Source organism: Myxocyprinus asiaticus, chromosome 40 (genome assembly GCF_019703515.2).
Source record: "Myxocyprinus asiaticus isolate MX2 ecotype Aquarium Trade chromosome 40, UBuf_Myxa_2, whole genome shotgun sequence".
In the NCBI taxonomy this organism is placed as follows: Eukaryota; Metazoa; Chordata; class Actinopteri; order Cypriniformes; family Catostomidae; genus Myxocyprinus; species Myxocyprinus asiaticus.
Genome location: NC_059383.1, coordinates 7,726,147 through 7,753,215, shown reverse-complemented (window position 1 = coordinate 7,753,215; position 27,069 = coordinate 7,726,147). Strand labels below are relative to the sequence as shown.

At 36.8% G+C, this 27,069-nt stretch overlaps 1 protein-coding gene across 6 annotated transcripts in view; it reads right to left on the bottom strand.

Annotated features, from left to right (window-relative positions):
* Positions 1-27,069, bottom strand: part of LOC127430418 (nuclear protein AMMECR1-like) — an 80,066-nt gene that overhangs the window by 39,366 nt on the left and 13,631 nt on the right. For 4 of the 6 annotated variants that reach the window (XM_051680169.1, XM_051680172.1, XM_051680168.1 and 1 more), the window contains exon 2: positions 13,492-13,602. In XM_051680169.1, the coding sequence (XP_051536129.1) occupies positions 13,492-13,602 (111 nt within the window). Of the gene's footprint in view, positions 1-13,009; positions 13,047-13,491; positions 13,603-27,069 lie in introns of those variants that run through there. The other 2 variants (XM_051680170.1, XM_051680171.1) reach the window with 2 other exon arrangements.

The following is a 27,069-nucleotide window of genomic DNA, read 5'->3' as shown; positions in this document are numbered from 1 at the left end:
TTTCACATTTTGCACAGACCTCTCAGGCCAAGCAACAAATAGGCCTTCGTTTCAATACACCCTTTTTGACCTTGTCAAATAGTGACTGTTGGACAAAAGACACTGCATGCAAAATTTCAAGTCAATTGGACCAACGGTTCCATAGTTAGAGTCATTTTTAGTTTTTTCAAAATTATAGTGCCACCAAGACGCAGAGGCATGCACATTTTTGGGGGTGTCCTCAGAATGACCCCATTCATAAGTATTCCAAATTTGGTGATAATATCTCAATCCTTTCAAAAGTTATAACCGTTTTAGTATAAGTGTAGTTTGATGCCAAATCAAAAGTTCAAAAATCCTTTGATAATTTTTCATATTGGGACTCTGCTGAATCTTTCTGCAATGGTTTGGTTCCAATCGGAAAAACGGCCTAGGACGAGTTCATTTTGAATTTTTTTCAAACAATCCAAAATAGCGGGAAAAGGAGGGCGAGCTTAAAATATTTGACACGACGCAAGGAATCACTGGAAAAAAATTCGGAAGAATTCCGAAGCAATCGCATGAATTTTTGCGCTATTTTTCATTATAAAACAAAGCCAGGAGGAGATTCCTTGTTGCAGTAATAGATTGCGATTTAAAAATAAAAAAGAAGATGGGTATGGCTGGGGCAAACATGACATTAATAGCAGAATGACCTTTCTGTTGAATCCTTCTCATTACAAATGCGTAAAATCTTCATAAACAATCAGTTTTTATAGATTGTGAGAGTTGTAACGACTTCTCCTGATTGGTCAACTTCACTAATATCGCCAAATCGGCTCATTCAAATGCACACACCTCACAAATTCAAACCGATAGTACACACATTTTTTAGACATGTTTAAAAGTTATCGGGAGGTCGCAAGCTGCTCGTAAGCCGCGACCACACGAGCACCAACGACTTCCATGTGATTTCTCCCTAAAGGAAAAAAAATTTATCGGGAGCTTGCACGACAGCTAGACAGAAAGTTTCAATGATATTCTGAAGAATTGCTTCTGTACCATTTTCTCATGTCAACAATCGATAATTTGGTTACATTTTTTCAATCGATTCGATAAGGAAAAGATTGCAATATCATGTAGAATAACTATATACTAAACATAAGAAATCACAACACTTTACATAACACTGCATTAGACAGCCTCAGTGAAGCCTACTTTACAGCTAAGAAATGCATTTAAATCTGCTTTTTCCCCCTCAACCCCTAATGAACACAAAAAATAAAAAAATAAATTCCATGTCATCCCTTTCATGTTTGCATTTACGCAGAGGATCATCTGACAAGACTCCTTGAGAGAAGCCTCAACAGATAACAGGGTAAAAAAAACATGCCAAATCCTCCTGCAATCTGCACTTATGTGCCACTCAGACTATTATGATCAGACTGAAATAATCAAGGACTTTGTTCTTCAACTGCTTGGGGTCCTTCACAAGGATATGCAGAGTGGCAGATGCTACACACAGCCAGAAAAAAGGCCAAATTTCTATCACCCTATAGGCATCATTAGCGTGTAAACGTGGGCGGTAAAATGTTTAAATGTGTTCATCCCTCTGACGTCAAAAAGATTTCAGAACACATCATTTATGCAGCTTACATGGTTGTTGTGGGCTCAATGTATTTTTATTTGATTGTAAAAGTGCAACAGAGCCCGACCACTTTTTCAGCCGTGTTTTTACTATTCATTACTTCCATAGGGATTTCATAAAATTCAACATAAAAGCTCTGAGGCAAAAACTTCACAAACTTTGCTATGAGGCAAAGTAGTACTTGAAAATAGGTCAAAAAGACAAATTTACTTAATGTCTTTAACTCATTCGCACGTACGATCAAACTGGTGCGATCTACATTTGTGCTGCTATTTACCAGCACAGAGGGACTGATGTGTTTTCATAATGAATTAGCTGTTAGAATAGTCTTTTAACATCACAATATCTTTATTTTTATTTATTTTTTTGTTACCAGGGATGAGCCTGATCAGTACCTGGATGGGAGACCTTGCTGCTGGAAGTGGTATTAGGGAGGCTGTGTGAGTCCTAATGCCCCAGTATAGTGGTGGGGACACTATACTGTAAAAAAGCACAGTCTTTCGGATGCGATGTTAAATTGAGGTCCTGACTCTCTGTGGTAATTAAAAATCCCAGGACACATCTCGTAAAGAGTAGGGGTGTAACACCGGTGTCCTGGCCAAATTCCCCCCATTGGGCCTTATAAATCATGGCCCCCTAACAATCTCCATCCCTGAATTGGCCACATCACTCTCCTCTCCACCAATAGCTAGTGTGTGGTGGGCGTTCTGGCGCACTATGGCTGCCGTTGCATCATCCAGGTGGATGCTGCACACTGGTGATGGTTGAGGAGATTCTCCCTATACTATGTAAAGCACTTTGAGTGCCTAGAAAAGCGCTATATAAATGTAAGGAATTATTATTATTATTTTATGTTTGATAATATGTAATCTGTCCTCCAGTGCATCTGCTGTAAAGTTTAAGGTGCACATTAAAGAACTCAAACTGGGGAATTAGTCAGTACAGGAGAAACTCATGAATTAACTACAATCCCATAAAGCACTGTGAATAAAGTAATTGAATTAAAGGTGCACTCAGTATTTTCTTTCCTCATTTAAAAAGATTTCCTTCTAAAGAAATTAATAGTATTATTGAAACAAATGTATGAAATCATGAGCACTTATGTGAGATGAGGACTCTAGTCATATCAGTAACCTTATAAAAGCTGTTTTATTCTACATGGGGCGGGGGCACCATCATGGGGGCAGCTATGTTAGCATCACATGATCAGCTGAATACTACTTGCTTAATCTCAGTAACTGCCCTGTTATTGGACACTTTCACTCATGGATTAAATTAATCCTGGTTTACTGTGCATAGTGTATTTCTACAATGGCATTGGTAACTGAAAACTACTGTGTTTGAATGATGCAGTATCCAGGCCACTAGGTGTCATGTAAGCCAATGTAAGCCAAAAAATGACTGAGTGCACCTTTAAAGATGATAGAAATACATAAAACTATTGATTTTAGGTTGCTGATAAATTTAGAAACAATTAAAATTTTATTACAAATATTCAGATTATAAAAATATAAGCATTTTGAGAATGTAGAAGCTGATTTGACTGAGTCATTCATGGTGCGTCATGGAAGAGGAAAATCCACCAATCGTGGCAAAAAAAAAATTTTTTTTTTTTAATTCCGGAGCTGTACTGTTGTACTCTATTAAAAGATAAGCTAATAGGTTGTTAATGAGAAAACCTTGAATCCTGTGAGAGGGGGATATTTCATTGTTCTGAACATTTAACAATGGCATTTAAAAGATAAATCAGAACTACTAGCCTGAATGGGCCAGCAGAAAAAAAAAAATCCTTATAGTTGTGTCCAGTACGACCCTTACTTGTAATAGATTGTGTGTCTTTACAACCATTAACTGATTAGGCAGCAAGCCAGCTAGTAAGCTGCCTACGTTTTTGGATGCAGCCACGATCAACTCAGACCAGTCGTTCCAAGTCCCCCTGCTTCACCAGACCACCAGAGTGGTCTTTAATCCACTCCACACCTACTGAACATTGTTCTGTTGATGTTTGTCTGGCCACTGGACCACAAGTATGTAATATTTATGAACTGGATTTTGAAGCCTGAATGTAAACAATATTGTTATGATTATATAAACTGTTTGAAAGTTAATAAGAGGATGGGGAAGTGGGAACTTGGCAGGGTTTGCTGGGTTGAGCCAAGCCAAGGCTCAACTGTCTGCTCGGGTGTCTCCATTCCTGCTCTGGGAAGGATGTGGCAGGAGATCAACAGATGGAGGCCTAGCATGGAGACAAGGTCACAAATGCGTCATGAGAAGTTTCATGAGAAGAGATGTGTAGGAGATGATATTAAAAGCTGATGTCATTTTTTTTCAGTGATGAAATACTTCTATCTCAGTTTAATGCACAGGGACAACTATAAGTAAGCCATTTGGAAGTTGACTTACTAAAGAAAGCAAACAAGGGATGTTAAAGAAACGGCCCATGGAGAAGACGAATAGGGTCCTTATGATGATTTGAGGAAAGATCGCACCTGTTTGTGTAAGTCACCCACAACAATAATGATAACACTGACAGGGACAAACATGAGTGGCACAAAAAGTGAATTTCACAATTGTATATCCTTTGAATGAATGTTGTATTATAAGCCAAGTTCAGACTGTCAGTCCAAATCCGTTTATGTATCTGATATGAATACAATCTTCACAATTGACTGTCCGCACTGTGTATCGCATGTTCGCAAATGATCAGATCCGATCTGTGTGTTCCGTGGCTAACTTCTTTTTCTGGCATATCTGCATTGGTTGCTACTGCAATGATGTTGCATCAGTACGAAAAAAAAAAAAAAACTTTCACTTTCCCTTAAAAGCACAAGAAAAAGAAAAATATGGGTTCTCTATCAAAACACACTGAATACTATTAAATACTTCAACTGATTATATATATTTTTTTGTTTAAAGCATTGTTAATCATTTAACAGTATTTCATTATTATTTAGAAATTAATCTATGCCATGCTATTCATTTGAATTCATTTGAACACAACTGGATGTTGCTGGTCCATGATGAAAGATTTCTCTATGAGAGTGCAGCTGTCAGCTTCTCCTCTACTCAAAGGTGATAGTAAAGCGGTTTAAATAGTGTGGTTGTTGCTTCAGAAATGTATCAAGCATTTCGTATGCACTGTTCCATCTGTTTTCTCTGCGAGTAGAAGATCGCACGGCCCCATTGCAAACGCTACGATGGATTTCAAACCCTTATCATCAGGTGTGCGCACTGTCCTTACAAGTGAGTGACCACCAATAAACTAAAGCCAATGAAATGGAAAGTGAGCAAGAGAAGAGGAAGGCATCGGGAAAAAGAAAATCAGTGCAATAACAGATGCAAGCTCGTCTTTCATGTTGTTTGTTGGCATGTTATCACGAATAAACTCTCCCGTTGCTATGTGCGCTTGACTTTAGGGTATGTGCTTAACACACGTCTTTGTTTCTATATCTGTCTCTGGCACGTGCCGCTGCCGCGGTTTAAACTGAACTCAGAGAATCTATTCAGAATCGTTTGAGAAAAAATCGTGATGCATCACTGAAACGATTTCCCCACCACTCCTAGTCCAGACAGACTAGCAGTGACTGGTGGACTCACTGTGGTAGTCACCTTTGATGAAACGATACGGCTGTTGAACTTCAGATTCCATTAATAATATTCTCAGCTACACCAACAGTCCGCCACCACACAGATACTTTCCACCACCACTGCGGAAATTGCGTGCTTCCTGCAACAATGTGTGATGTATAAAGTATCTTTAAGTAGCATGAAAAAGTAACATACAGCAGAAAGCCAATTGAGATCTGATCAGAGCGGTCAGACTGAAACAGATTTCTAGAAATGTAATTTGTAATTAAATGGATGTAACTTCGCACTTATAATCAGATTGGTTGGATGACGTCCCTGAGCCATGTGATCAAACCGGTGTGTGTGTGTAACCTGAATTCGTACTGCTGTTGACCAGGAGAAAGGGGCTGAAGCGGTTATAATAATGAAACAGCTGTTCAAAACAGTCTTTACAACGTGAGTGAACATCGGCAGGGCATTTGATTCCTGGAGGGAATGTTTTGTGGATCAAAACAGACCCTGAATTGGCATTCTTCTTAATGGACAGGTAAGCTTACATAACTGCAAAGCATGTGAAATATAGTGCCATAAGGATTGATCTGTGTAATTTTAGCTAACTTGATCTTGCCTGCTAATGCTGACGAATTGCAAGCTACCTTGCTTCGTAACTCATAATTTCAATGATCTTCTCTTTACACTAAAAATCAGGTATACAGGATAAATTTTGGCAAATACGCTGGTTTCTTGATCGTAGTACAACATATGACATACAAAACATACAATAGTGCAACATAACAGTGCAGTGCAACAGTAAACTGTCTGGTATAGTTCGGTAGTATGTAGCTGTATGTGTGTATCAGTATGCTATGTTAGCTGATAAGTAGTTTTAGTTTAGTCTCAAAGTTTGTAGTAAAACAATCATAACGGTGTAATTTTAATTATGCTACCTCATCTGTCAGTATGATGCCAGTGAATCATGTTCAGTCTCTTTGTACGTTAAGTCATTGTTTTGGCCGATGCTCGCTCGCTCGTGTCCCTATGGAGTGTGCACAAGCACAAGCAACAGGTTGCTGGCTGCAGTTCACTTAGCAGCCACAGGTGTCATCAATAACAAGGGTTTCTGAATCTTACATACTGCACCCTTAAGAATAAACAGACTATCATGTGGTATCGTGATACTACCTGGTATCATGATACTTTAGCTGGTATAGTATCTAAAGATATGATTATGATATTGTGACATCCCTAGTGCCTGCCGCATGCACCCTCTGTCAGTGCGACTTATATTGAGATGTGACTTGTTTTTTTTCTCTCAACAACTCAGTTTTGACCCGGTGCAACTTATAGTCAGGTACGACTTTATTTCTGGAAAATACGGTATATGTATATACATTATGTAAATGTTTACATACACTTAGGTTGAAGTCATTAAAACACATTTTTAACCACTCCACAGATTTAATATTAGCAAACTATAGTTTTAGAAAGTCGTTTATCTACTTTGTGCATGACAAGAGTAATTTTTCCAACAATTGTTTACAGACAGATTGTTTCACTTTTAATTGACTTTATCACAATTCCAGTGTGACAGAAGTTTACATTAAGTTAACTGTGCCTTTAAGCAACTTTGAAAATTCCAGAAAATGATGTCAAGCCTTTAGACAATTAACCCATTAGTGTCTGATTGGAAGTGTACTGAATTGGAGATGTACCTGTGGATGTATTTTAAGGCCCACCTTCAAACTCAGTGCCCCTTTGCTTGACATCATGGGAAAATCAAAAGAAATCAGCCAAGACCTCAGAAATTTTTTTTGGGAACTCCACAAGTCTGGTTCATCCTTGGGAGCAATTTCCAAATGCCTGAAGGTACCACATTCATCTGTACAAACAATAGTACGCAAGTATAAACACCATGGGATCACGCAGCCATCATACCCCTCAGAAAGGAGACACATTCGGTCTCCGAGAGATAAACTTTTCATTTGTTTCGAAAAGTGCAAATCAGTCCCAGAACAACAGCAAAGGACCTTGTGAAGATACTGGAGGAAACAGGTAGACAAGTATCTATATTCACAGTAAAACGAGTCCTATATCGACATAACCTGAAAGGCTGCTCAGCAAGGAACAAGCCACTGCTCCAAAGCCACCATAAAAAAGCCAGACTACAGTTGGAAAGTGCACATGGGGACAAAGATCTTAAATTTTGGAGAAATGTCCTCTGGTCTAATGAAACAAAAATTGAACTGTTTGGCCATAATGACCATCGTTATGTTTGGAGGGAAAAGGGTGAGGCTTGCAAGCTGAGGAACACCATCCCAACAGTGAAGCATGGGGGTGGCAGCATCATGTTGTGGGGGTGCTTTGCTGCAGGAGGGACTGGTGCACTTCACAAAATAGATGGCATCATGAGGAAAGAAAATGATGTGGATATATTGAAGCAGCATCTCAAGATATCAGCCAGGAATTTATAGCTCGTTGCAAATGGGTCTTCCAAATGGACAATAATCCCAAGCATACTTCCAAAGTTGTGGCAAAATGTCTTAAGGACAACAAAGTCAAGGTATTGGAGTGGCCATCACAAAGCCCTGACCTCAATCTGATAGAAAATTTGTGGGCAGAACTGAAAAAGCATGTGTGAGCATGGAGGCCTACAAACCTGACACATTTACACCACTTCTGTCTGGAGGAATGGGCCAAAATTCCAGCAACTTATAGTGAGAAGCTTGTGGAAGGCTACCTAAAATGTTTGACCCAAGTTAAACAATTTATGCAACCAAAGGCAATGCAACCAAATTCTAACAAAGTGTACGTAAACTTCTGACCCACTGGGAATGTGATGAAAGAAATAAAAGCTGAAATAAATCATTCTCTCTACTATTATTCTGACATTTCACATTCTTAAAATAAAGTAGTGATCCGAACTGACCTAAGACAGGGAATGTTTTCTACGATTAAATGTCAGGAATTGTGAAAAACTGAGTTTAAATGTATTTGGCTAAGGTGTATGTAAACTTCAGACTTCAACTGTATATTTATGTATATATGTATACACTACTGGTCAAAAGTTTTGAAACACATTCTTTATTATAATTTTTTTTTCACATTTTAGAATAATAGTGAAGTCATTAAAACTATGGAATAACATAAATGGAACTATGGGAATTATGTTGTGACTAAAAATAAACAAAAACTGTTATATTTTAGCATCTTCTAAGTACTCACCCTTTGCCTAGAATTTGCAGACATGTTCTCTTGACATTTTCTTAACCAACTTCTTGAGGTATCACCCTGGGATGCTTTTTAAACAGTATTGAAGGATTTCCCATCTATGTTGGGCACTGATTGGCTGCTTTTCTTTATTATTTGGTCCAAGTCATCAATTTCAAAAACTTTAATAAAATTTTAGTTTTATAATGAAATAAATTAATATGTTGGCACAATTATATTTTTGACCGGTAGTGTATATATACACACACAAACACCCAGTGAACGCTTTATTAGGTACAGCTGTACATCTACTTATTCATCCGGTTATTTAATCAGCCAATCGTGTGGCAGCAGTGCAATGCATAAAAGCATGCATATCCGGGTCAGGAGCTTCAGTTAATGTTCACAACAACCATAAGAATGGGGAAAAATGTGATCTCAGTGATTTTGACCATGGCATGATTGTTGCCAAACGGGCTGGTTTGAGTATTTCTGTAACTGTTGATCTCCTGGGATTTTCACAAGCAACAGTCTCTAGAGTGTAAAGAGAATGGCGCGAAAAGCAAAAAACAACCAGTGAACGGCAGTTCTGTGGCAAAGTTTTTCTAGTCTTTAACTGTCCAGTTTTGGTGAGCCTGTGCCCACTGCAGCCTCAGCTTTCTGTTCTTGGCTGAAAAAAGTGGAACCCGACGTGGTCTTCTTCTGTTGTAGCCCATTCATCTCAAGATTCGATGTGTTGTGCATTCTGATATGCTATTCTGCTCATTACAATTGTACTGAGGGGTTATCTGATGAGCGCTCATGTTTATAACCTGTTCTGGAACAAATTGGATGCCTCTCAACCCTGGATAAAAGCTCAACAGATCTGCACAAATTCATAAGTGACTATTTTTTATTCAAAATGGTAAATTAAGAGGGAAAGTAAGCAGTTACATTCTTGACATTGGAACATTGTTCTAACCATTCAAACAGCTGATGTTTGCTCTAATGTTAGCATCCTCTCCATTAGAGATGTCGCAGTGTGAGTTTTTGATGGTGAGATTACTGCCTGAGAAAAACAAAATCGCGGTTAACTGGTATTACGATTATTTGCAATTTTGGGGGATATGTGGTCGCTAAGGGCAGCCCTACAATTAGAAAACTGATAAATACACAAAAAATAAATAGGAGGTAATAAAAGATGCTCCAATCTAAGGCACGATGCTGCTTATGCGCATCCTGAGCTCAGTGATGTGCTTCAATGTAACCAGAGTGCTTCAAAAGTGTGTAAATGCAAGATTATTGTGGGTGCGCAATAGGGGTGTAACGGTTCGAATTTCTCACGGTTCAGTTTGTATCACGGTTTTAGGGTCACGGTTTCGGTACGGCTCAGTACTTGCATCGTTAAAATATATATATATAATAATTACTGCCAAATCCAAAGAATAATCTATTTGGTAAACACTTCAACAGGTTTGCCCTTAAATAACAATCATTGTTCTACAACACTAACCATAGTTTAACCATGGCATTTGTAGTAAAATCATAGTAACCACAATATAAACATGGTTACTGTCATGGTTACAATGTATAGTAAAATCATGGTTACTATATAGAAACTACAGTATTACTATTATAAAACCATGGTTAATTGTATCAAAACCATGATTTCTGTTCAGAAAACAGTGGTGACAGCAGTCATGGTTTCTACAATATCACTATAGTAAAACCATGGTTAATTTTTGTCAGGGTCCTTAACTAAAAAAAACCAAACATTTTCTCTATTTACTAAATCAACATTTTAACTTAACTGCACTAATACGCTACATGCATCAACAAAGTGCACTTCAAACTCATCTCAACATATTCAATATTCGGAAGCTGTACATCACTATAAAAGGAATAAGCTTGCTATTAGAATGCATACGAGAAGGGATGTTGTGATAATGCTGCTTGAGTATTTTAATCAAATGTGGAAATCCCACATGAACACCCCAAGCTCTTTAGTTATTGTTTCATGTCTGTTCGAATTAGCATTGAGTACCTGCTTAAAAATGGAAGGGAGTGTGTGTAGTTTCGGCTCACCTGTGACTCTTTCCCTGGGTGATGTTGGGATAAATGATTAATCATGTATCAATGTATTACTATAACAGCATCTTAATGCCATTAATCAAAGCGCATTATTGACGCTTGTGATTACAGCCGCGCAAGGAAACAGGAAGAACTTGCGTGCGCATTTTAAATAAACCCTCACGCACATTATTGACATATACTATCAGTATACAGCACTCGTGTCGAGTGATGTCTGAAAACAGTGCCTGTTTTGTAAACGTCTTTTGACCATTGCTGTTGTAATTGACTGCAAAAAGAAAATGTTCCCAGAATGGAGAAACGCAGGAGGCTTCTCTATCAGCATTTCGTTTTCTCCACTTGCCATTTTCAACTACACACAACTCTTGCAGAACAGTGATGTCATCAAGTTGACTCACGTGAAACACAGGTGGAGCTTATCCATTTACAGATCCATTCAGGTGCATTAGTGGAGGTTGTAACTGTGCCTGTCTGTCTGATGCTTTGTTTTCTTGACCAAAACTTGTGCTCCAGATGCGTCATTAAACGTGAGGTGAACCGACCGTGGTGCCAATGCTTCCCGAACTGTGGGTGGCGAAACAAACGGTTCTTTTTTTACCGAGAACCTGACTCTAACAAATTACTGTTCACAACACCTTACAAATAAACCTGTGGACTATGCATAATAATGGGAACATTGCTCACAGCAAGCAATTTCCGATAATGACTAAAATGTACATTTATTGTTGAACGTGGTGAATTTGTACAGAAGCAATGCTTTAAATAATGAGGATGAAAAGATGCAACTTTTCAAAGTTTACTCGCTGATAGTAACTACAAGCAATGCACCACGGGCTTAAACATTACAAAAAGTAGCATCTTTTAATTCATCACTTTAAAATCACCACAGCTAAATAAAATATTAAACTTACTAGTGTTGTTGTTGGACGACTAGTGGAGCATCCTGATGTGATTCTTTCTATGACTTCTGTCTGCATAATTTACATCCGTTGTCTTCAGTCAATTATTTTTGCCACGTCTAAATACATTTAATGGTTTTTAACCATGGATTCTACATTCTTACAGTTAAATTAATAATGACATTTTCAGTCGCGGTTAATAGTGAAACCATATAATCATGGCATCCCTACTCTCTACTTTGTCAGCAATGCAGTCCTCCAGTGCAGCAATTAGCTATAAGCAAATTATTTATCAAACCAGCTTTGGTTGTATAAAATGACTGTTTTATTGTACCATGACTATATGCAGTAACTTGTACTCTATATACCTTTGCTTTTCTCAGTCAATGTTTTAAATCCGCTTCTGAAGCGTCCGTCTCTCTGCATAGCCTATTCACGTTGCACAACAAACTCCACGCGGAGCCAGTGATTGTTTTTAGTTAACCTCTAGAGGACACTATTATACTGTAGAACAAAGGAGTTCAGAAACCAAAAATAACTACTGGAAACTATCGGAGTTGATTTTTTTCCAATGGCTGACAGTTAAACGCAACTACCGGCCCTGATTAATCTGATTAAATCCGATATATCGGTTGACCTCCAATATCAACCTTACAATTTGACTGAAATTATCCATAGGGCCCTATAAATCAATTTTATTTTTTGAAAATGTTCATGTTGTCAGTTTTATTTTTCCTGAATTCTGTATTAATTCAATACATTTAATTCACATTAAACATTTTAATTCAATGTTAACATCAAAAGGGTGTCAACACAAATAAATTAAAACATTAATCAAATGAAAGTAGAATAAAAAGTGCTTTTTAAAACCTATTTTCTATATACTTAATATATCTTAAATATATAAAATATATTATTTATTTTGTAAATATTTAGAAACTCACTGTACAACCCAAAACACAACACTGTGCGTTAATTTTGTCAAATAAAGTGCTGCACAACAGAGCATCACAGATGTGTGATATCGCTTACATAAAAACAGAATTATGATTGACTTTGATTATTATTATCAATATTACTTTTATAATTGTTATTACAGTGAACATTACATAACTATATATTAGTGATATATTTCTGTCTATCCCCCCCCCATTAAAATCAAGCTTTTATTTTGGCAGAAGCCTTTATTTTGGAATGGAGCCCTTTTAATTTCTGTGTTTTTGATGGAAGCTTCTTACCTCATGCTAAGCAGTTCGATACATGTCCCAGTGTGATTATTCAATGACAAAATGCTGCGATTAAATAAATGTATAGTCTTGTGTACATTCATTTTAATCCTAAATATGTCAAATTCCATGTTTTATATTTAATTCCATTTTTAGGACTGCCCACATTTTCTGCATCGCCAAAATCACAGAGCCCTACATCTATTTTGTTGCAGTTCTTAATAACATTATTGGGCCTGGTAACAACATAAGGACTGTATATCTGTGATTTGAATATCATATAACATGAGCTATTTGATTTGTGTAATGTTGCAGTTCCACTGACGAGTAACGTTTCATTCACTTGCCAAAGCAAATAATTACACGCATTTGGCGCTTGGCAAGTGTTGAACGAAGTTTACCCAGAAATGATAATTCTCTCATCATTTACTCACCTTTATGCCGTCTCAAACTTGTATGACTTTCTTTTTTCTGCGGAACACAAACGAAGATATTTTGATGGAGATATGATGTGAATAGATCCATACAATGCAAGTCAATGGCGGACACTTTTAAGCTCCAAAAAAAGACAAAGATAGCATAAAGGTAACCCATTCGACTCGAGTGGTTTAATCCATGTCTTCTAAAGCGCTACGATTGGTTTTGGGTGAAAAACACACCAAAATGTTTTTTCATTCTCCTTTTTCACTATAAATCTGCAGTCTCCTTGGCAATCATGATTTGAAGCTCGATTACAATGCCTCGTGCTTGACGCATACACAGAGCACGTGTACAGTTCGAGGAAGAGTACTCGAGCTTCAGGTGAGGAAATGATGAGAGAATTTGTTTTTTATTATTATTATTATTTACATGCATGGAGATAAGTTGGAAGGAAAGTGTAAATAGTATTTCACTATGCACATGATGTGGTGTGTACCTGGTAAGAGTGTACTCCCTGAGTCCTGAGTGCAGGTTCATGGCAGAAAATGTACCTATACAACCCCTCAACCGCTTGTCCCGGCCGATCTTCCATGTGACAAACAGTGGGCTGTGAAAAAAAAACAAAAACGTATTAGCATCGGTACAGTTAGAGTTTGAACAAGCGACAGTGAAGCAGGACAGCAAGTTTGAACATTTTAAATGCAAATAATGTGTTCCAAACAAACAAAATCTAATTCTGGATAATTGCACAGAAAAGATGCCCAACTAATCATCTAAAAGACAGAGTCTGACCAGTGCGCAGTAGAATCACATAAAAGTAGGTCTTTACACCTTGCACGAGAACTGACACACTAGGTATGAATGTAACTGATTAAAAAAATGGTATTCACATTTATTTTAAGCCAAATGTCTTGCTTCATTCAAATGAAATAATGCCACAAGGAAGTGATGAAAGCATGACAGAAATATATAATTATTGTATAACAAGTTACTAATTTGAAATATATTATTATTATTATTATTATTAATAACACAGAATGTAAGAAAAATATGAATATGAACAATAACAGACCTTCATAGAATAATAAATATAATCTTAATACCAATTAGTGCTGTCAACTGGGCTGAGAAAATCAATTTGAATTTTTAACATAAAAATAAATCAAAATTCAAATTAAATTAGAATTTGAAAGTCTTTTTTACTAAAAAGCCTTTCAAAGTCTTTATTTTAAAGTAACATTGTTTCTTTAGTCCACAAGAGGGCACAATGAATACATATAAACCATACAGCACAGTGTTCAATTATTGCAAAGAACATTCCTGGCTGTTAAAAAAATAGCATTCCATTTTAAACTAGTGTGCTTTAGGGTTGCTCCAATACCGAAATTTTTGGCTTCGGTACAATACCAGCCCTAGTGCCTCGGTATCGATACTAAGGCAACAAATAAATAGCCTCAGATTACTGATAGAAAAGAGCCTTGATTAAAAGAACAGCATAAAGTTTTGCAGTTGCAAATTCTGCATTTTCCATTTGAATTTTTCTGGATTCCATTTTTTATGTTTTAATTAAATGCTAACATCAAAACAATGTTTAATCAAATGAATACATAATGGTTCAATCAAATAAAATATAATAATGAATTTAACAAACAATATGTAAATTTTTTGGTCAAATAAATAATACACAAAAGAGCTTTAGAGTATAAATGAAAACATTCATGAAAAAAAATCTGATTACCTGTGGCACAAGGCTGCTATGACTGAATCTCAGTGTGCTGATATTAAATGCACTTGTTTTTATTTTGCTTCCTTGCAATAATAATATTATTATTAATAATAATGATAATAAAACTATTTATTATTAAATTATTGATTAGTAATTGTATTGCTATTTCTTTGAATATTAAATGTTTCTATACAACAAAAATATTTTTCTGTCCTAAGTTAAAAAGCTTTTATTTTTACGGACATTTGAGTTCCTCCTGTGTGGTATTTTTTAATAAGGTCCACTTAAAGTAAATGCTGAAATACTTGCGAGCCAAGATATCTCAGACCAGCACCGGAGGAGTTCGTGTGAGTGTTCACAGCTGTTCATACTAGTGGTCGATCGATATGGGTTTTTTTTAATGGTCGATGCCGATATCCAGAGAGCAGGGTGGCCGATAGGCCGATACAATGCCGATATATCACACAATTTAATATAGTAAATAACAAACATAAAACTGATAAAAAATAATAGCAATAAACTCTTATTTAGCACTACCTTTACTCAATTTCACACAAAACTTTAACTTTGTAAAAAAGAATAAAAAAAAATTATTGTATTTTAAATGGTAGATTGCAGTTTCTTCTGATTTCTGTTCAGTCATCAAATTTTAGTAATTTATTTGCACAAAGAAATTGTTAATATATTAGGAAGAAGGAAATAACAGTACAAACAGTAGTCCAGCAACCATGGACGGAATGTCCATGTTAGCAATCACATTTACTCAAAAAATACTGAATCAAACCAATTGTACATACAGTGCATAGTGAATAAGACATTTACTTATGGCACACGTGAAGCGCTTTTACTCTGAAGTTGCAATTCAGCAGGAGCAGCAGCAATCTCCTGACAGTTTAAACAGCCTAGATCGCCTGCTTGGATTGTCACGGACTGACTGTCATGATTTGTGAATCAGTGGAAATTTTGATCCTGAAATTTAGATTTTGACTGATAGAATACACACTTCAGAGGAAGATATTAGATGAGCACTCGACGGGAATAAAACGCTGGATTTTCATGAGGTTTGTGAATTACATCTGTTTAAATGAGATATCTGCATATTTGCAGATGGTATATAATAGAAGTTTTATTGATATTTGCATTTTATTCAACAATTAGTTCTGGTCCTCAAATCTGATTGGACGAGAGACGTTCCATGAGTACTGATGTCTCAGTACATTATCACTCAGACAATTCATTGTGTGTACCACTCCGGTAATGTTCGTGCCATTCTAAACTAAAGTGTAAGAGCTGTACATATGTGATAAGAGCTACATGTGTCTCTTTACATTTATTTTTGTGACAATACAGATTCTAGCCAGCAGGTGGTGGCAAAAGACCATTTTTGTGTGTAATATAAGCCAGTTGGGTGGTGTGTAGTGAGTCAGCGTCAGTCAGTGTTTTCATTCATCAGCACTATGTGCTAGCTCGGATTACTACTACACTACTAAAGCTAGGAAATAGCTTTAAACGGCTTTAAACTAATAACTTCAGCATTAAGGCTCATCACAGCTGAGAGACACAACAGATTGATTAATTACACAAACTCAAGGCGCTTACTTCTTACTGGAGTTTCCATATTGGAGAGGACATACTGTTCAAAATTGCAGAGGACATTGTGGTTTATATAGTGAATGACTCTTGCGCACCGGCTACCGCGAAACAGGGAGGAATACCCCGCTTGGACAGCTATTTTTCCACAGAGAAAATAGGATGCATTTGACCAAAATGACATTATCTTCAGAAAGCTGACTAACACACTACAGTATCTCTGCTTGGAAGTGGCAACATGTGATCGCACATGCTCCATCTCTCTCGCTCTCTCTCTCTCACACACCCTTGTTTCTCCAATAACTTGTTAGAAACAGCCCAAGCTGTGATACTAGTTCTAAAGTGACGTTTTTGAGAGGCTTGGATGCATCATTTGGTTTGAACTAGCTACAGCAGATTCTGATCCGTTGCATAAGAAAGTAGTTCCGTGCACAAATGCCTTTATGACCGTACTCAGTTTTTCCTAATTTTTTAACATTTACTTGTTCATTAAACTGTTGTATATAAGCAATATCACACTCGCAATCATACTATATGGCCCTAAATCAGCACTGCTGTGATTACCTGCGGCCGAATCACAGCAGTGCTGATGTAGGGCTATATTGAACTCTTGCTCGTGTGATATTGCTTACTTATCACTAGAAAAGAAAGTTAAGTTACAGGGAACTGTTGAGGAGAGACTGTTAGAATACGTGCTTCAGAGGAAGATTTATGATTTTTATAGCTGGATCTGCTGAAGTTTTGTGAGGTTTGTTTATTACATCTGTTTAAACGAGATATGCACATATTTGCATATGGTATATAATATTAGTTTTATTATTTGCCTTTTTATCATTAGACAAGATAGTTAAAAGTTACAGGGAACTGTTGAGGAGAGGGAGAATGAAACAGGTGAGCACTTTAACATTACGAGCTCAAACGCGTCTGATATGCGGACCGTTTAAACGACACTGTGTTGCACACCGGTCTATTATTGTAGTAACATGATGGCACGTAACAACAAAACGAACCATGACTGGTCGTTTACATGTCTCAGTCGCTTCACATGCAAGCAGGCGATTCTCAGCGCCCTCAAGAAACAAATCGGCCAAATGGGAAAATGCATCGCATCAGTGATATATCGGTCGATCACTAGTTCATACAATAAACACAACGCATTATGTACATCACGTGCGATCTGTTTGTGTATGTGAGTGTGTGAAGTATGACAGAGCACAGCAGCACCTCTCATTCATTTTGAAGCATGCAGATTGTATATTATTCATACAGTATATTATTATTTCCTAGTGTGCACAAATAAAAAATAAATAATAATAATAATAAGGTATGTCCTGTTACCATTTTTTTGAGAACGAGTACCTATACTTTTATTTGGTACTCGCCTATACCTGTTGTTTTTTTTTTTTCTGAATTTCATATCGACAGTTTATTTAAATTTTATCATCAAAAAGGTGTTTAAATAAATGAATTCATTAAAACTTTAATCAAATTAAAGTATAACAATTTTAAACATATTGTATTATTTTTATAAAAAAATTATTTTATAGAGAACCTCACAGCACAATCCAAAATAAAACTTATGTTGTTATTTGTTAGTTATTTTTGCCAAATAAAGTGCTGCATAAGTGCATCACAGATGTTATATACTGCTTAAGTATAATACAATTACTACTGATTTAGTAGTAGTAGTAGTAGTAGTAATACAGTGAATATGACATCGTATAATATTACATGTCGCACTTTTTTCCCTAAAATTGAGCTTTTATTTTGGTGGAGCTTTTATTTTGAAGTGTTTGTATTGTTATAACAAAGGAGCTCTGACAATTGATGGCAGCTTCCCATGGCTGGTCGCCATGTGACTCAATGTGATTATTAAAACACAAAAGGCTCCTATTTAATTAAATAAATACGTTGTTTGCATGTGCCTCATGTTACAAAGTGACTCAGTGCTCTGCCTGCTGTCATCTGCTATAAACAGAGCATGTGATGCTCATGATGGTGTTCTCAGTGTATGAGACAAGGGTCTCTAAAGGTATGAACACTTTGTGTCTTTATGTCTGCACAACACAATCACAAGCACTCACATTTAAAGTGCTGCACATGCAAACTAAATATTTATCTAATTAAATCGCAGCTTTTGCTGTTAAATAATCTCACTAGGACATGACATGATTTTAATTTATGCACTGAATGTTTACTTAATGACATTTGTACGTCAGATGGTATTGGCTTTTGGTATCGAAGCATTTTTACGACCCTATTCCATTACTAGTATCAGTATCAGGACATCCCTTTCAATAGGCTAATAAAAGTTTTAGTCGGTTCATATTCTCAGATGCTAAGTAAAAATTAAAACCGGGGGGGAAAATGCTTCAATAGATAGTTCTATGTAAGCATGATGTTAGTGGTACTACCAAAGACCCAAGCTTAATAATAACGGTGATACAACAGTGTTTTTCATTCATTCCAGTTGCATGTATGGTAGTAATATTCCCAGATAGCAGTGCTATTGGACTGAACTCATGGAGAGGCTCAGACTATGAGCCCAGGGGCTGTTCAAACAGACAGCACAGCAGAACAGAACGAGATCTCGAGACACATTTCCAAATTGAACTCCTTTCCTGACAAAGCGTTTTAATAAACCCATTGCTTAATCAGAGAAATCCTTAGAGAGGAAGACGCAACAGCCAAAGACCTCCACCTAAGGGACTGTTCACACCGAACGCTTTTGCAACCATTCAGTTGACAATTTGTTTTTCTATGAAAACACACACAAGACGGACGTCTTTGATCGATTTGCCGCATTTTGTTGTTTATTTAGTGTCTCATGCAGGAGTGCTGTGTTTTTTAGATGCCATGTCAAGTTAAAAAGAACTAGAGATGCCTGCTTTCTGTTAAACTGTATTTGTGGCTCTGCATCTAGCCTTTTTTAGCACAAGAATGCGATTGGTTTTAAGTCACTGTCAGTGCTTGGCACACATCCAAAATATGAAAGTATGTTTTAGCATTCAAATGTGCATTTTTTTTTTCTTAAATTCAAGGAATATTTGAATTTTAATTTGACAGCACTAATGTAAACTCAGTGACCACTTTATTAGGTACACTTGTACACCTACTTATTCATGCAATTATCTAATCAGCCAATCATGTGGCAGCAGTGTAATGCATAAAATCAGGCAGATATGAGTCAGGAGCTTCAGTCAATGTTCACATCAACCATCAGAATGGGAAAAAAAATTGTCTCCGTGATTTCGACCGTGGCATGTTTGGAACCTGACGGGCTGGTTTGAGTATTTCTGTAACAGCTGATCTCCTGGGATTTTCACGGCAACAGTCTCTAGAATTTACAAAAACAAAAAACATCCAGTGAGAGGCAGTTCTGCGGATGGAAACGCTTTGTTGATGAGAGAGGTCAACGCCAAATGGCCAGACTGGTTCGAGCTGACAGAAAGTCTACGATAACTCAGATAACCCCTCTGTACAATTGTGGTGAAAAGAATATCATCTCAGAATGAACAACATGTCAAACCTTGAGGCAGATGGACTACAACAGCAGATCACCACGTCGGGTTCCACTTTTGGTAGCCAAGAACAAAAATACTCAAACCAGCCTGTCTTGCACCACTCATGCAACAGTCAAAATTACAGAGATCACATTCATTCCCCATTCTGATGGTTGATGTGAACATCAACTGAAGCTCCTGACCTGTATCTGCCTTATTTTATGCATTGCACTGCTGCCACATGATTGGCTGATTAACTGTACAGGTGTACCTAATAAAGCGGTCACTGACTATGTGCTCTTGTAAGATCAAGTAGTGTAAATCATGTATAATTTCTGTATTGACTTTATTCCTGATGGATTGTCCCATTTTGCTAATACATTTGTTATAATGAAGAGAAGTGATTTAAACTTGTCCGAAACACAATTATCTGAAAAAGCTGTGCGAAAATCATTGTTGTTTTAGGGCCTCTAGTGTTTTCATCAGGAAACTGCCGCAATACATACAACGAGCCACATAGCGAAACTATTTTGCAAAAATGTAGATAAAGTAACGTGATTGTATGAGAACTGGTTATAGAAAATACAGTAAAACAAACAACATATTTAACATTTCTAAAGAATATTTGTAAGATGAAGTTGCTAGTGTGTTGTGGGTGGTTGTCAGGGTGTTGCTGTGCAGTTGCTGGGGTGTCAAGGTATGGCTGGTTAGCATGGCCCAGATAGAGGTCTTTTTGTGTCTGTCTGCACTTTTTTATTGTTTTTCCCATGTAAACCTGTGTTAGATGGACATCTTTGAATGTTGCGCTGCGTCTTGCTGTTTTTTCAGCGTCTCGCACAAGAGCGCAGTATTTTAGGATGCTGTGTAAAGTAAAAAATAAAATAAAAAAAACATCTCGAGTCACCAGCATTTTTTTGTTCCATTCATTGCGTTGCAACTAGCTTTTTAATGCAAGAACGCATATGGTGTGAACAGCCTCTTAGGCCGTGCTGGTAGATGTTGTAACTATACCATCTGGTTCCAAAAAAGCATGTTTCTCCTTAGCTGTGTTTACATGGACTTTTTTTAAAAATCAGAATGAAACTCTGTTAAGACATCCAGGATAAGCACACAAACACACTATTGTGAGTAAAGAAACAGATAAATACAGATCTCAACCAAAACCAACTGAGCTACTGTAAAGTATTCCTCCACCTCACTTGTAAACATCGCTGCTTTTCCAGGTGTGGTGCACGTGCATCAGTTCTCACGTGCCAACGCGATTACGTCAAACGCGAATACCGCAACTAACCGGAAGCGATGATTTACAGTTAAAAAAGTACTTAAATTTTGATCTGTTTCGCACCAAAAGCTTGTCTCTATAGAAGACAAAAGAGTCGCTTTAGAAGATATTAATTCAACCGCTGGAGTCGTATGGATGACGTTTATGTTGACTATCTGTGATTTTTGGAGCTTCAAAAGTTGTATTACCATCCATCTGCATTTTAAGGACCTACTGAGCAAAGATATTTTTCAAATTTTCTTGAAATGTGTTCTGGTGAAGAAAGAAAATCATACACACCTGGGATATCATGAGGGTGAGAAACGATAAGAGAATTTAAATTTTTGGGTGAACTATGCCTTTAAGTGGTTGCCAACTTCGCCATGGACCCTTGATATTGCTCAGGTCCTTCCTAAAATGTCAAAAAAATCTACTAATAGCACAATTCTTCTCAATAAATGGCATGAATTAAGGTATCAGGTTCACTGCCAAAAAGTGCATGACTAGTCAGGAGTTTGTTTAAATTCCTAACCCCAAATATGATGAACATGAAGAGTTATTTGGGGCGATGAGTCATGCCACAGTGTAGAGATTCCTTAACAGTGGACAAAAGACAGAGCATCAAGAGGGAGAGATTAATGCCAGTGGCAGTTACTGCCAAATGTGCCACAGGTTAGAGGGCATCCATCAACAATCATTGTGCCCTTACAAACCATCAGGCCATAACTAACATGCCACAGCGATCCCCATCCCACCCTTTCCACAGGCGGGCGAGGGGCCTGCACTGCCCACTTTAAGATGAATAGATTTTAATCTAACACAAAAAGCATCTGCAAAGGAGACCTGAACGACTTTACGGGTGTTTGTGAGCCCAGCAATAAATCTTTCAGAAAACAAACTGGCGAGGATGGTAAAGGTATATGTAGATGGCTGAAAACCTCCCTGCTCTCTATGGTGAGCAACTAAGTGACCCTTGGAACAAAGCCCCTGAAATTTCAACAGCAGAACGATTGGCAGTGTGATTTCTTTAACCCTGCAGAGCTAAGCATGAGAAGGGAGGAGTTACTTGCAAAAAAGGTCGCTGGGTTTGTTATTTCAGCTGAAGCAGATTTATTCAAGCCAAGATGGATCTTTTTTTACTAAAGTATCAGCTGTGTAATCACAGCTAGGTGTGCGTTAAACGATTTTAACACACGCCGCATAGCGGATTGCATTTAAATAGTTTAAAGCACACCTAGCCATGGATTATTCCGCTTATACCATGTTCAAATGCCAGCATTTATGGTGAATGTATGTAGGGTTATACATATTCATTTATGTATGAATAAAATAAGGGTTAACTTTATCTAAGGGTTATTAGATCTAGAGGTCTGCCTGTTCTAAATCAGACACACAGATAAAGTCATGTGACAATATTAAATTTCATTTGAATAAATTATTTAAAAAGCTGTGAGAATAATTGGAAAATTCATTTTTTTTTTATATCACACACTGGAAAAACTCTGAATTGAACTGAAATGAACAATCCAGAGATAATAGTAGCTATCCAAAACACTTTGAAACCTGCAGATTGAGACATTGGTATGGTATAAATTAAGGCTGCACAACTGACTGAATTAAGATTAAAATTACTAAACCGCAAAAGGAAGAGTTTTAAAATATAGTCTGCATTCAGCACTCCTGATTGTGCGGTGCCCTCTGCAGCTGTGCGGCGATAATGTTTATCACATTACAATTCAAACTGTCTTGCTGGACAGCGAAAGACGCCTTTGATAGGTCCTGAATTCCTTCTCTCCCTCTCCGATCAAAACATAGCTGAATGTCAGACCATACTTTCCCCACAAGCCCTAATGTGTGTATAAGGGGAAAGTGCAGGTGCATTTTTAATTTTCTCCAGGTCGGACTCATTAATACGGGGCTGATGGACACTGGTGTCTTTTCTGTAATCGTTTTTTCTGTTGGTAGTTTAAAAAGAGGCATAAACACTTGCAATGTCTCATTACAGAGGACAGATGAGTAGGACCAGTAGGTGCATTAATACAGAACGGTGATAAAATATGACTGGAACCTGTGCATTAAACAGTTTTAAGTAGGGATGCACCAATCCGATACCTGGATCGGTATCGGCTCCGATACTGACGTTTTTAAATGGATCGGGTATCGGTATCCATTTAAAAAGCTCCATAAAGAACCATAAAACATCAATAAAGTTGTTCATATGACTCGTGCATTTTATTCAAACCCATTTGAAGATGTGCGATAGCTCTGTGAATCACAAAAGTCTGTGTTTAATAAGTAAATATATCAAATGCACGCGCAATGCATAGTGAATGGTGCTGCTCTGTTGACACACACACAGCTATTTTTTAGCCTTCACAGCAGTGCTACTCACGAACAACATCTCAGATGTAGATACTCAATAGTTCGGTTCACTTATAATATGCATTTAGAACGGCACCAGAGGTGCATTTTTACCAGAATTTGAATAAGAAGTTAATTAAACTACTGTGAACTTTCCTACAAACAGACACATACAGGACTTCCTGGAGAGTTCAGAATGTCAAAATAAAAGCATGAGGATTTAAAAGTTAAAGGTGCACGACTGGAATTACTGTTAATTTTGCTGCTACATTATCCAGTATACTAGTTAACAATAAAGATTTTCTTAATAAGCGATACATTTATATTGAAATAATGTGTAGTTAGAGGTTTGTGTTTCTTTACATATTAAAGAGTACTCCCAATTAGTTCCACACAATAATGTAAAGATATTCTAAACTGATTATGCAAAAAAAACACTGATATCGGATCGGGATCGATATCGGCCGATACTGAGATTTCGAATATCGGAATCAGAAGAGAAAAAGTGTTATCGGTGCATCCCTAGTTTTAAGAATCGAATATTGAGAAAGATTATGGTATAATGTGCACTGTACCGTAGACAAGCTAGAGGCAGCATCGCTATTACTATTGCTCATAGCTAGGGTTAGGGATTGAAACAAAGCTGATAAAACGGGTGAAAAAAACATCTCTAAGTTATTACATTGAAGAAGAGCAATTTCTAGAGACCAGAGTTTCATATAGACTTGTCACATGGATTCAAAATCTTTGTGCCAATGCCGATATCCGATTATTTAGAAGAACATCTCATGATACCGACAGTTTGGTGGTTCAGCTTTTTGCTTATCTACCCGTCCCTGTGGCGGGTGTCCTGCAAGACGTCTAGCAGTGACACATGACAAGAAATGCTGTTAGACACAAAGACACATGCTTGAAGAAACACACTTGATTATATTTTTAAGAACAGACAAAAGCTGTTGATGCACATGTCTGATTCGCTGATACGTGCAGTGCGTCTAGCTATTTCAATAAAAATAGTGAAAATATTTCTTGCATAACGCCCAGGCCTACCCTCTCTATTTAAGCCTGTAAAATCTACACCCTACATCCTATACTAAATTTTGGGTTATTTCTGCTGCGTCTTTGACAGTTGCATCTCTGCATTCTATAATTTAGTCCCTTCCACCCACAAAACTGGCAAACTTCCCTTTGAGAATGATTTATATAGTTAAAATGAAACAGAAATGCCCTCGTTAGAAGCAATCAGACAAATAATTAAAAACAGTCAGGCATCACATCTTGGAGATTTATCCAAGGGTGAGGACAATTTAATAATGATCCTTAAACAACGGTCACTTAGTCATCATGGCAAGCAACAAATAAAAGAGGGTGGATTCCCCATTACTGAGAATGAGGCAAGCCTACATGTACTGTATACAGCTGATTTCACCTTCTGCATTAAATCGGCCAAGAACATTCAGTACACAAAATATATTTTATTAAATGTACTTTCTTGCCACAGCCCACAATTCTGGGATCAGTTTTTCCTTTCTCTAAAAAGCCATAACTCAACACGGTGTATTCCTGTTAGAGTAACATGACACTTTGATTTAAACATGAATACAGCAGTGTGACATCACAGTCAGAGATTTCTAGAATAAATATAGGATTGATTAGTGAAGTACTTTGTCAACAACGTCACTTCCAAGTAAGCTGCAGTGGAAAGGAGTGTACTACGCAGCAATACAATGCGCATATAGTTTCATGAAGCCTGGCTGCAGTGTTAAGAGCTTTAGCAATTTACTTGTGTGCTGTTTAGGGCTTTGCCAAGAAAATCATATTTTGAGTTATTGCAATTTCTTTTCCTCAAGATATTGCATTTATTAATCGGTTTCAGTGACGTCACTTTTTCCTCGCAGCCACCATATTTGTGACCATCAGCGTGAGGAAACAATGGCGGTGAATGGAAAACACCCATGAAACGCTATCAAGAAAAACATCAAAAACTGCTTTTGATCCATGACAAGTCACAGGAATGATGTATACAGGTCTGAACACAGCACAAATATGGCCAAATTGGACTTTTGCTGAAACTGAAATATATTTTTTTCCACATGGTTGTTTGGTCAAAAGGAACTTATTGGGGCATTTAATTAGGTGTCATTAGGAATTAGAGATTTTATGCTCTTTGTTTTTAGTATTATTTATGTTGTTTTACTGTAATTAATTTTGTGTTAAGTCACCATTAAGATGATTAGTGATTCCATTGGTAAAGCTGGATCCTGTTCAATCCATGAACGCTTTCCTTGCGTATGAATGTGCATGGCTGAAGTGCGGCTTTATCTGCACTTCTTTGGGAAATCAAGTTTAATGCCTGACCTCAGTCATTATTTGAGCCAATTTAATTAACTAAAAACAATGCGCTACTAGTTCTTAAATCTTATTTGTATAACACCTTAAGTAAATCAATTTGAATAAAACTGATAAATGTGTATATTTATATTTTAAATCCCAAGATCGATCTTTTACTCTCAATCCTCCACTACAATGAAGGTAAAACACTCGCATCTGCTACCAAAATTTCACGCTATGTGACTGAAGTGAATATATTTGGCAACTGGTGATTTCAGTGAGTGATTTCACTCACCAGTAATTGTGTAGTTTAGTCGTGAAGTGTTCAGCAGCGAGATCCTTTCACATCGTATTGAGAGTAAAACTTGTTCCGTGTAATGAGTGTGATTGAGATGACGAGATCCACGCAACCCATTTGTCATTGAATAATGTCTCTTTTAATACCCCTTCTGTTCTTTACAGTCAGTTGTTGATCAAAAACAACAACAACAAAACATTTAATTCTATTCACGCATAGCACAGATGAGATAAAGCCATTCAAGTCCTTTCTCATTAACATGTGCTCATTTACAGACGATCTTTAAAGAAATGCCGGTTTCCTTATCGAGACAGTACCAGTTTTAGCATGTGTTCAACAAATCAATGTAAATACTTGTAAATAGTACAAAGTACGAATGTAAACAATAAACATGTAACAAAAATTTATAAATGAAATATATCTTATTTATTGAATTCATTGATTTGTTCATTTTTCAAAAGCCAAAATGTGACCAATTATGAAAAACTAATCAAATATAATTATGAAAATTTATATTTTTCTAATGTACCTAGTTAGTAGGTCCCCTGTATAATTAACAGCATTATCTGGGAGATGATTTCTTTTATATGTAAGCAAAAGGGACATTATAACTGAAATAAACTCATATGAATCGATATCAAAATTGAAATAAAAGAATGTGAATAGGAGTCGAATCGGGAAATCTATCTCGATACCCATCCCTAATATTTAACATAGGTTTTTTTAGTTATACTGACATAAAATGACCATCGTTTGAATTTACTTAAAAAGTGATGCAAAAAAGCTACATATACTGTATATTTTTAATTTTGTCATTTGGTTTTTTTTCAGTGCAGGATGAAAATGATCAGCTTTTCCAATTGTAGATTAAGTCGAAAACAACTAGATTTTTAAAATTTTAGGTATCCACAATATTCCTGAGTTGCATGACAGTTTGCGGGCAATATGGGCAGAACCTCTGGTTAAGTGTAAACAATCGTTATGTTATGTACTAACACAGCATT